The sequence below is a fragment of the Acinonyx jubatus genome, chromosome B3 (genome assembly GCF_027475565.1).
Source record: "Acinonyx jubatus isolate Ajub_Pintada_27869175 chromosome B3, VMU_Ajub_asm_v1.0, whole genome shotgun sequence".
In the NCBI taxonomy this organism is placed as follows: Eukaryota; Metazoa; Chordata; class Mammalia; order Carnivora; family Felidae; genus Acinonyx; species Acinonyx jubatus.
This window is the reverse complement of record NC_069386.1, coordinates 108,126,048-108,138,360: the sequence shown is the minus strand read 5'-3', so window position 1 is coordinate 108,138,360 and position 12,313 is coordinate 108,126,048. Positions and strand designations below refer to the sequence as shown.

General features: G+C 41.1%; 1 protein-coding gene across 11 annotated transcripts in view; it reads right to left on the bottom strand.

Annotated features, from left to right (window-relative positions):
• The window catches only part of SYNE2 (spectrin repeat containing nuclear envelope protein 2), a 343,315-nt gene that overhangs the window by 198,885 nt on the left and 132,117 nt on the right, over positions 1-12,313 (bottom strand). For all 11 annotated transcript variants that reach the window (XM_027065882.2, XM_027065880.2, XM_027065884.2 and 8 more), the window contains exons 22-30: positions 10,513-10,647; positions 8,654-8,812; positions 5,883-6,094; positions 5,646-5,736; positions 4,698-4,816; positions 4,349-4,475; positions 2,461-2,618; positions 1,443-1,590; positions 204-808 (exon numbers count right to left, since the gene is read on the bottom strand). In XM_027065882.2, coding sequence (XP_026921683.2) covers positions 204-808; positions 1,443-1,590; positions 2,461-2,618; positions 4,349-4,475; positions 4,698-4,816; positions 5,646-5,736; positions 5,883-6,094; positions 8,654-8,812; positions 10,513-10,647 — 1,754 coding nt within the window. The remainder of the gene's footprint in view (positions 1-203; positions 809-1,442; positions 1,591-2,460; positions 2,619-4,348; positions 4,476-4,697; positions 4,817-5,645; positions 5,737-5,882; positions 6,095-8,653; positions 8,813-10,512; positions 10,648-12,313) is intronic.

Below are 12,313 nucleotides of genomic sequence, written 5' to 3'. Positions count from 1 at the left end.
AATCATATAACATTTTGTAAAGGCACACTGTCAACAAAAGGGAAGCTTGTTTGAAGTGCCTACAGAAAAGCATGCTGAACACTGAATAGAGCAGGATGGAACAGAAGTAGAAAGACACAGAAAGAATTTCTTTCACCTAAGACATACTGAAAATACAGAGGAGTATCATCCCGCATGGGGACATCGACGGACATGAGACTTACCGTTGTTTCACAGCTGGAGCAGTGGGATCCTTAAGACTGATTTTACTGATTTGATTGCACACATCTTGAATATTTTTCAGGAGTTCATTATTTTTGAAAGTACAAATCTCTAGTAACTTGTCTTCAGTGAACTCCTCCTGCACGCCATAGCCATGTGTCTCAAATAACTTTTTGGACAAAGCATCAACAAGTTTTTCACAGGTGTCGTCACCCCGTTCAGCATCTTTAAAGCTTATACCAAGCATCTTCAAACGTTCATCCAAATGTCTGGCCTTGTCCTTCATCAGATTGGTTTCTCCTTCTTTATTTTCTATTGTCAAAGTGTTTTCTGGTACCACCTGTGTATCTGAGGCTGACAGGTCTGTAACAAGCTCAAAAGGGAGTTCAGCTGTTTTCAGAGAAGCCAGAAAGTCCTCCAGAGCTTTGAGGGCATCTTTACAACTCTGTACCTTGTGGTTCGTTTCATCAAGTTGTGTTCTGTGTTTCAGTATAATATTCTTTGTTGCATGGAGATCCAGTGGGTGTAATTCTTTCAATGCAAAGTCGCCCCACTGTTCCAAATTATTACATATTTCAATCTGTTTTATGATGGAATCTCGGATATTCTAAAATAAAGTAAGAAATGCCGAAAAGACTGAGGCAGAGAAAAAGAGAGACTGCCCATCAGCAATGCACCTAAACTCCCAATGACTAGATTGCATCTGGAAAACCACTTCCCGGGTCTGCCAAGTCGGACAGCGTCCACAGAAGGAAACATTTTAATCACAAACAATCAGAGCCCATCTGTTTCATGATCTGATAACCTTTCTGATGTTTCAATCCCCAAAAGAAAACAAGTATATAAATCTACGGCTCCAGTGAAAATAGAGATTAAACTGTGGCGACATCTGTTTACAATCTGAAACATCAAACTTAAATATTTTTTATTTCAAATGAGACCTGGAATAAGTAAACGGTAGAAAATGCACATGAGTCTAATCCAATACTTAGGATTTCAGTCATTGGAGAAGATATTCATAAGCAGACCTTCATTTTGAGTTCAAAGAAAACACCTAATTACTAACTTCACTGTACCTATTTTCAAATTTGTGAGGAATAAAGAGATGAGAAATAAATCAGTCTAAATTATTGAAGACTTTCTGCCATTACTTATCGTCTAACTATATACTATTGACGTATAATTAAAAATCTCTGAAGAATTGATTTCTTCTATGAGTGCCTGGGAAAACTTATACTTACCCTCAGGTTTTGATAAATGCCATCAGCATCAATGAGATGAAATTCCTGAATGGCCATTTCATGGAGGAGCAGGTCTGAGCCACAGAGGAGAAGTAATTCCTTCTCCACAGGTAACACAATCTTCAGCGCAGTCTCCAAAGATTCCATTCTGGGTGAAAAATAAACCCAGACATAATGGGAAAAGGCACCATAAATGTAGTCTATAAAACATATTAATGCCATTGTTTAACTACAAACAAAAAATAATTACCCAATAAGAATACATACAATGATATGTGCAGATTATCACATTAAAACCCAAACCCAGGCAAAACAACAAAAAACACACCAAAAAACCCCAAATCCAGTGATCCAAAATGCCAAAGAATGAGTTGTTTGCTATATCCACATATTCATAATAGCTTAACAGAAACCACACTGAATGGAAAATGGTTGTAAAACATACTGAGCCTTTCCTAACCTTTTGAAGTGCAAAATGGTGAATGTAATTTAACTTTGCCTTGGATGACAAAGAAATGTCATTATAAACACTAGTTATTAGTGAAAATATAACAGAATTCAAAGAAATGGGCTCTACTAATGTGGGAATGAAATGTGTGACCTTTGACGAATAACATATGACTGTGAGCCTCAGTTTTCTCCTATGTAAAGTGGGGATATGTCCTGGGGAAACACATCCTATGTATAGGGGATAATAACAGCATTCTCACTTTGGAAATGGGAAAATCAAGATTCAGAGAAGTTATGTGACATGGCCAAATTCATGCCCAAAGGCAGATCAGGGGGAAGAGCACGGCCTTTGGAACTCAACAGAGTGCAAATTCCACCTAAATGTCTGGCCAGTGGGGAGGCTTGGTTAGGTTATGTAACCTCCCTGAGTATCAGTTTCCTCATCAGTAAAATGGCCCTCAAGTTAGCAACCAAATAAAATACTTAATATAGTACTAGCCTAGCTTAAAATAGCATTAAAATTTCATAAATTTAGTAAATGCAGCATTAATAGATCTCAGAATTATACCTGGTATTAAGAGTCATCTGAAACTCTCTTTCTTTTTCTTTTAATCTGTCTCTTGCCTCGCGTATAAAGGGCTTCTTTACGTCACTCTCAAGCTCTTCTAATCTCAGTGAAGTGATTTCAAACTCCTTCCAGCAGGAATCAGTTTCATTTTCTAAGACCTAGATGAAACACGTAAAGTAATCTATCAACTAGGGGGTTAACAGGCACGATTATTTTGTTCTAACAAAATGAGGCATTCGCCAACTATGAACACGAAGTTTCATATGAAAATACATTAAAATTATTTTTATATCTAATTTCCTTATGAAATTAATTAACTAATTTTAATTTTAAATAAGTTTTACAAATATTTTTCAACCATCTACGAGTAAAGTATCCTTCAGGGAACAATGATCTTAACTGTGCTCTCAGTTAGAAGACCCATTCAGTGAAGTCAAGGGAGTCAACAATGAAGGAACCCACACTTCCTTCCCATAAGTCAGTGCAGAGAATACAATTCAGAAAGATAAGATACATGTAGGGTCGCCTGGGTGGCTGAGGCGGTTAAGCGTTGGGACTCTTGATTTCGGCTCAGGTCATGATTTCATGGGATCAAGTCCCTACTCAAGATGCTCTCTCTCTCTCTCTCTGCCTCTCCCCCACTTAAGATCTCTCTCTCTCAAAACAAATAAACTTAAAAAAAGGAAAGATACATGTAATATAAGAACAGATATTCTAGTTCCTCTAGATAATAAATAAATCTTTGTTTCTCCCTAAACTAAAAACTAGAGTGAATTAAACTGTTTCTATCAAATAAGAAGTGAATGAAATTATAATTTATAATTAAACATGTAAAAATTCTATTCTATTCCAGCTCCTTACCTTGTTAGGTTTTTTTTTTTTTTTTTTTTAAGGCACTACCACACAATTTTACTGAGTGCTGATCATTATAATTTGTTCACTTTCCCCAAGGATTAGTATAGCTTTTATGACCAACTCATTATTCAGTTACTGGAGTAAGGTCTCAAGACAGTTTCTTAATTGTGATGAAAACATGCTAAATCTATCACTTGAACAACAGAGATTTTAACATATTCATTCTGCTTACTCAGATGGAAAATAGAGAAAAGCCAGATGGTAGAGTGTGACTCAGAAACTGGCATTATAAAAGGAAGATAACTATAAAATATGGGAGGGCACTGTAGGCTCTCCCATGGTCCTTTTCTCCACCTGATGGGTTTTCTGTGAGGGTTCGTTCTAATGTCCGTCCAAGTATACAACAGTGTTGCCCTGCACTGCACAGATTGTCTTCAAAGTAAGGAAGATCTTCATTTGTAGGGCCTACAACTTGTGTGCCCAACATTAGACAGTTTTTTTCTCTGTAGCTCCTGAGCCAAATGCAATACTTCTTCTGATGGCTCTCCACAAGAGTATCCATCAGAGTGAAAGATCCTTCCACTGCCTGCCCCTTTGTTACTGCCCAACATGAGACACACAAGGTGACAATTTGTCAGGATGACTGGTTTTTCACGTATTGTTAATTTTATAGCCACACAGTTGGGCTGTTGGGTGAAACTGCCTTCAAACATAGTGCTTGGACCAATTCTTTTGAAGTCCTCATTCCTATCCTATACACAACCCAAAACTCTGCAAGCCACCATATCTGGAGTACCAAATCAGAGCAGGAGCAATAAATTAGGACCCTGAACCAAAGTCTTTCCTGGGTTTGGTACTTGAAGGCAAATCACTTTCTAGAATAAAATGACATTGGAAATGTAATCCAACAAAGAGAGTTCTTTGGAAACATCTAGCGTACGTGACCTCAGCAAAGGTAGTGAATTCTATACTCACGGTGGTATTGTTCTCTAATAAAACATAAAACTCCTCTAATAATATTTTTAGTAATTACCTGTAGATCTGTCAGTTTAGCCTGAAGACAAGCACTACTCCTTACTACGTCACTGGAGAAATCAGAAATAATTCTGAATTTGTTGTTTTGCAGGCACAGCTCAAGATTTTCTCTGTGTGTATCATACCTGGGGAAAAATTAAATGCGATGCTACTTAACTTTAATAAGAAGACAGTTGTTTTTTTTTTATTACTGTCAATTATACATGAGGAAATCTCAGGAATTTCTGCTTAAGTTACTGGACTACATGCAAAAATTATGACTAATGGGTTATACACATGTATTAAAGTATAACATGTTTGTATTAATGAAAGATTTTGGGTGGATCTTCCAGTTATTTAAAAGTTACCTCTCTTGTAAACTACGGACAGATGCATCGTGACCCTTCTCATACTTCTCCATAACGCTTTCTTCCTGTTGAGGCTTTAACTCGGATTCCAGGCTAAAATTCTTAATTGATCCCATTGCCTAAGCAAATATGCAAAATAGCAAACATAATATCTTCAATATACTTAATTGCCTGGAAAAGATAAACATTTTATAGTACAAAGGGATATCACTAATTCTTTATACCCTCACCCAGGAGATAATAAAATTTATTTGAAGCTTCTCAGGTCAGAGAAAGGCCTTCCCCTAGGACAGAAGAGATTTATTACACGGAGTCTCACCTTCTAATCGGTATATCAGCACAGAAAAGGTGTTCTCCCAGCCCCTAAACCCCTAAATACTGTCTCTGCCTACGACTGCATAGCCATAGTCAAAAGCCTTCGGAAGCCTAGCATGCAGGCCAGACCTCTGATTTCAAATACACCTGGTTCCTTCCCCACAGCGTCAGACTAGCAGGCTGGGCTATGACCCACAGTCCATGGCCACTTACCTAAAATGCAAGAATTCAGAAAATTCAATCCCCAAGGGGAGCAAACGACAACGTACTGAGAAAAAGACAAATAATAAGTGAACTAGCTCATCTCCATGCAGCTGAGGCATCCGTACAGATGAAACTCAACCTCTCGTACCCCTGAATAGGAACGTGCACAGACTACGTGTAATCATAATGTCTGCAAATGATCTCTTTCTGAAAGAGCTGTTGTATCCTCAGGAGAAGAAAACGTTACGCTCGCTATAGCTTTGGTTCACTGTGTTGTAATTCTCTGAAAGGGAGTCTTTCTTGCATTACTTCCTCAGCTGATGAAAATAATGAGATAATTAAAGCTAGCAATTAATGAGAAGCAGATTGTTGTGCGCTTGGCTTTTTTCACTGGGTTTACTTCTAAAATACATTATCCGCATGTGACACCTGTTCAGCTGATGGCTGATTATCTGAGTTTGCAGATGGCACCTCGCTGTGGGCATTCCTTCCTCCATTCTCAGATGTGCTCATGGGCTCCCTAGGAAGGAATCAAAATTGCACGTTAAAACAGAGGCAGAAACAGGAAGTCTAAAAGAGAATAAATAACACTCCTTGTCATTCGATCTTGCAAGGGGCTTTCTCTTGTTTTCCCCTGATGTGTAGTTAATCTTATGAAGCACTCACTTGTTTTTCGACACGCCTCCCACCGCGGGCTGCAGCGCCCCGTGAATCTCGGAAGCACATTTCCGAAGTCTTTCTATCTTCTGTTCATAATCTTTGAGGGCCCTCCTCACTTCTTGTTGACTCTTCTGTGAAGTCAGCTCTTCACACAGCTCCCGCAGGACGTCCATGTGGCGATGGAGCTGGTACAGACCGCCTTCCTCAGAAAAGCAGGCCTGATTGAGGAAATAAAGCAGGCAATGTGTTTCAAAGGAGTTTGCGTGATTAGTCCGTAAGGATTAGAAACTAACAGATGTGTGTGACTTTAACAACATAATCTTTTATAGGCCATCCGCTGTGCGCCCGGTGTGGTAATGGGCACTGGAGAAACAAAGATGAGGAAGTCAGCCTGAACGGGATTCACCACAGTCTAGTAATGCAGTGAATGAAACCAGAATATGTCACCCCAAAATATGCCTCCTTTTTTTTTTATAAAAAAAATTTTTTTTAACGTTTATTTATTTTTGAGACAGAGAGAGACAGAGCATGAACGGGGGAGGGTCAGAGAGAGAGGGAGACACAGAATCTGAAACAGGCTCCAGGCTCTGAGCTGTCAGCACAGAGCCTGACACGGGGCTTGAACTCATATACTGCGAGATCGTGACCTGAGCCTAAGTGGGACGCTTAACTGACTGAGCCACCCAGGCGCCCCGCCTCCTTTTTTTTTAAAGTCATCTCTACACCCAACGTGGGGCTCAAACTCACGACCTCGAGATCAAGAGGCAGACGCTCTACTGAGCCAGCCAGATGCCGCCAAAAATATGCCTCTTTGGTGCGAAAATTATTTTGAGCTAAAGGCAATTAAGAAGCAGCAAACACAGAAAAAGCTCCCTGCTTTCTGCCTACAGGCAGGAAATAAAGTCTCTTTATTAGCGATAGACTCTCATCAGCCCAGAGACAGTACCGGAGAAACCTGCAAACAAACCTTGTTAAACTAACCCTTATCTTTGCCTTGCCAATTCTTCACAAATGTATGGCTTCGTTGTCTACAAGGTATAAAAAAATTCCTTCTCTGGTCACTTCTTTGGGTCTTTACTCTTGTGAAGGCTCCCATGTGCATGTAAAAATTCAATAAAATATGTACGCTTTTCTCCTGTTCATCTGCCTTTGTCGGTTTCATTTTCAGGGACCCTCAGGAGTCAAAAAAATAATAATTTTTTTTCCTCCCCTCCAGTGGTCATACAAATAATGTGCGCATAGTGTGACAAGTGTTATGACAGGGTCACTGCCTGCCTTAAGGACTCCGAGAAAACCCACTCCACATGTGGAAGCCATCTGAGGGAGATGTGGCCAGAACAAGTCTGACTGCTCCGAGTCAGAGCCGAGAGAGGTCACTCCTACCAGAAGGAACAGCCAAGGGGAAGAAAGCTCCAGATGTTCTGAAAGAACAGCAGTCTAGTGTAGCTGGAGGGCACAGCGCGGGAGAAGGGACGCTGAAGTCACGTCTTGAGGCCAGACTGTGGCCCACCTGCGTGGTGTTCTAAGGGGCTTAGAGATATTCTGGGAGTAACAGTGAGGCAGTGACATAGGATTTGTGGTTCAAAGGGGTCTCTCCGTTGATGGGTCTGGAAGATGATGTGGCCATCATCGCATGGGGAAAATACCCCAGGTCAAGGGCAATGGCAACACCGTGGGAAAGGAGAGGAAGAAGCAGGTGTCCTGGAGAGTAACCCATGAGGCCTGGCAACTGACTCCATCACAGCTGAGCAGGAAGGAAAGGGGATGGGGAGGAGGGGAGTTCTCAGGCTGCAGTGGCTTCATGACCAACAGATACAAAAGGGAGCAAAGTTTGAGGGAAGATATTATGGGCTAGTTTTGGACACGCTGAACTGGAGGTTTCTGAAGAACACTGGGACATGTACCACTCAGAAACAGAATCTGGACCTCAGAGGAAAGGACTCAGGTGGTGATAAAGATTTAGGCACTATCACCGCAGAGAGGGTTTTATCATTAAAGCCGCAAAGGGCAGAAAACCCCCTAGGGCAGGCATGAAACCAGCCAAAAATGGAGACTCTCAAAACTAAAACATTAAGATAACACAAGGGAAACAGAGAAATTTGTGGGGCCCCTGTCTGGCTCAGTTGGTAGACTGTGCGACTGTTGATCTCGGGTCATGAGTTCCAGCCCCACGTTGGGTATAAAGATTACTTTAAAAAAGAGAGAGAAATTTGTGAATGACGCTAAAAAGAAGTTCCCCACTCCCCAAAAAATAATCAAATAAAGAAAAGCAAGAGAGGTTGATATTGGGAGAGCCACGGCAGTAAACAGTTTAAAGGAAAGAAGAAGAGTCAATACTGTCAAATAAATAGAAGCAATCATATAGGATGGGGGCCGGATGGAGCATGAGATTTGCCCCAGATGCTTATATCCTGATTTGCTACCTTTTCCAAAAGCAGCACTTCTGAGGACACCGTGTCCCCTCAAAATCAACTGTGGGTACTTAAGCAACAGGTGACACATTTGCAACCACAGTCTCAAGGGACAGGGGCCACTGAGCCATGGCAAGGGAAATCATGAAATAATAACTTGACGCTGAATTTTTCTCATGTCCCAAAAGCAAGAAACACAGGCTGCAGTTAGAACTCGAACCACGTAAGGGATAATCCCCAGGAAACGGACAAGAGGACTGACGTAATTTTCAGAGCAGGTTTAATCCGAGGTGAAGGACATACACAACCATGTAAGAGAAACTCCAAAATGATGACAGCATATAAATGGAAAAACAGGTGGTTTACCTCATGTTCCTTGATGAGACCCTTGGTCCTTCCTCTGCGAATTAGTTTCTTTTCTTTATTTATTTGTTTTTCAAGTTTTGAAATACTGTCACTGAGTTTTCCTTTTTCAATGTCTATTTTCAGTTGTTGAATATACAAAGACATCTCATGATGAAGAGACTGCAAAAAAAAAAAAAAAAAAAAAAAAGCCCACAAAGGCACATGTATTAGCTAACTATGGGAAAAGAATACATTGAAAAGATTTTCATCAAAAACCCAATAAGAATATTTGTAGTAACACAGGGTCGAAAGAGAGTTTAAACGACATTCTGATTCGTCTTTATGTCACTGGGAAGGATGTTTTAAAATATACCAGACCCAGAAACATATTTTCTTTTTCTTTCTAACAACTAAAACCATGTATTAGCTGTGAAAGATACCATTAAGAGAATGGAAAAGACAAGGCTGGAGACTAGAGAAAACATATACAAAACACATTCCAAGCCTATGGAGAAATAACACGGAACTAAAGTGTATGTCCTGGATGGGATTCTGAAATAGAAAAAAAATGAGAGGAGGGAAACACGGTGGAAACATGCATGAAATATAAACGTAAGGAAATAACGTACCATCGTTGGGCCATTAAGTGTGACAAAGATACCGTATTAATGTAAGATGATAATAATAAGGGATAATAATACTGGGCATGGGGTACACTGGAACTCTCTGTACTATCTTTGTAATAATTCAGTAAATCTAAAATTGCTCTAAAATTATAAATAAATAAATAAACAAACAAATAAATAAATAAATAAAATTGTTCTAAAATTTAGAAATTTATTTAACTTTTCATTTAATTTATTTATTTTAAATAAACGTCTATTTAAAAGCATGTTTTAAGGGGCGCCTGGGTGGCTCCGTCAGGTGAGCATCCAACTCTTGATTTCAGCTCAGGTCATGATCCCAGGGTCATGGGATCGAGCCCCACATCAGCCTCCACATTGGATGTGGAGCCTGCTTGAGATTCTCTCTCTCTCCCTCTGACCCTCTCCCCCACTCACACGCTCTCTCTCTCTAAAATAAAAAAAAAAAAGTTAAATAAAATACGTTTTAAGTGCCTTTAACAGTAGACATTCAATTATATTACCTTATTCTCTCTCTCCAGACACACACGCTGAATACAAATCACCGCTTATTGAACACAATCTCTGTGGTGGGGCTTTAGATAAATCCTTGCGATAATCCTGCCAAGTGGTTGCACACATCCCCATTTTATCAGATACGTTCCTAGAGGGTGAAACAACTTACCCAAGGTCATAGCTGCTGAATCGAGGTCTGTCTGCCATCAAAGTCTATGCCTATTTCACTAGGAAACTCTACATGTGCATATGTGTCTATATGTTGTCTCAGTCAGGATCCAACTAGGGACCCAGGAAACATTAAATATTTAACTCAGAGGGAATTAAATGCAGGGAACTAGTTACACACGAGATGAAAGATCAGAAAAGCCAAAGGGAGGACAGTAAGGCAATCCGGAGATGAACACTGGCAGAAGGCTGCTATACTGCTGGGCTGGAGGCTTCAGAGGAGCCCAGACAGAAGGGTCATCAGAATCTGGAACCATGGAACCCACAGCCACCAAAGACACTGTCCAAGAGAGGGACTTTGGACTCTCCCCTTTCCCCCCTCCAATCACCCGCTAATCTCCAAGCCGTGTTGTCATTGGCTGAACACAGAACCTGACTGGGCCCTGGGAATCTCACAGGATCAGCCCCCACTGTGATACCAAGTACACGGGGGATGGCCAGGAATGACTGATGACTAATGGGCCCAGGGTCAGATCTACAAGCAGAATCCCAGATACATGTGCATGTTCTTACCTCCCACTTGGCACAGACACGTCTACTCTCTTCTTCCAAAGACAGCTTTACACCCTCAGTTGCATCATTTTTCAGTTCCTCAACAGCTTTCAAATACTTGACCAGACTTTTAGAATTTAGAATTATTAGTGCTTCCTAAAAAAGAGAACGTAAATGAGAACGTGAAAGCCTCATTCTAGGGGTGCCTGGCTGGCTCAGTCAGCGGAGGGTGCGACTCTCGGGTCTTGGGGTTCTGCGTTTGGGCCCCCCACGTTGGGTATACAGATTGCTTAAAAAATAAAATCTTTAAAAAAAAAAAAGTCTCATTCTACTGCCAAGTCCTCAAAGCTAATTTTGGTAGGTCTTTCGGGGGCAGAACTGGGAAAAGACTTTTTGGGGACTATGAAGATTTAGGGGAGACTTTTTGTAAAGTAAGGTTGATATCCCTTTTGCATCTCTTGAATAACTTTGAAAAGAACTGCAAAATATTTATTAATCAAATGTAGTTAGACATTTGAGCACCAGATAAAGACTTGCTTAGGATATTCAAAAGGACTTTTGTTACCCCTCTGATAAATCATTGAAAGCATTATTGTGCAGGGGAATGAGCCACTGGCACTGTTTCCTCTAAAGTTCCTAAGTCCTAGTGAATAGAGGACCATCCTTCATTAACAATACAATACGAAGAATATACTAGCATGTATTAGAGATTAGTGTTGTAAGAAGACACAATTTATAGTAGGATTAATAGGCCAATATTTAATATTGTGCATAAGCATTTTTAGGCTGCAACAAGTCAACATTACCTTATCATCAACTTCAAAGTTTTGCCCAGGGCCAACCACACTGGCAGTCCTGCCCCAGAGAGGGAGTAGCAGTGGACAGAGACGCGTCTGCTCCTTATCTCATGCTTACCTGCTCTTATAGACCTGGCAATTACCTGGCAGAAACCTAGTTTAATTAATTAGGAAATGACAGAACACAGAATAGTTTGGTGCTTGTGAAAGCGACAGAAAACCTACAGGAGACAGAAGACAAAAGTAACTTTAGGGAATAAGGCACTTAAGCACAGTGGGAATTCATTCATGCGCTCACGACATATTTATTATGGGCCTACTGTGGAAAAGGTACAAGGCTGAGCCCCAGGGCCTTCCTCCAAGCCTCTGTGAGGATTGCTGGATTTATTACCTGGGGAGACTCTCTAACCCTACATGCTGGCAGATGGCTCCCACCTCATGGGCCCCTGGAGTCCCAGGGGTCTCAGGGCAGGACGTGGCAGGGCAGAGATCTTGCTTCTGCCATGAAAATGGCTCTACTTTACTAAATGCCAGAGATAAAAGGGGGGAAGTCTGTGGCCTCAGATTCCAAAACATAGACCCTCAGCGGGAGGAAAATGGCGCCAGACTGACCCCTCTAACCCCTCTCTCTGGGAGAGAAGGCCTTGAGCCTCCGTTTTGTCTCTTCCTTCTCTCTTTCCTGAGCTGACCATATCAGCACCAGGAAATCCAGCCTGGTGATTATTCATAAGAACCACTGACTCTTTAAGGTCAGTTCAGCACTCTCAGCAACCTAGGAATACAAGCGACAATAAAAGGCTGAGGGAGGGGCGCCTGGGTGGCTCAGTCGGTTGAGCATCCGACTTCGGCTCAGGTCACGATCTCACGGTCCGTGAGTTCGAGCCCCGCATCAGGCTCTGTGCTGACAGCTCAGAGCCTGGAGCCTGCTTCAGATTCTGTGTCTCCCTCTCTCTCTAGCCCTCCCCCAGTTCATGCTCTGTCTCTCTCTGTCTCAAAAATAAACAAATGTTAAAAAAAAAAATTAA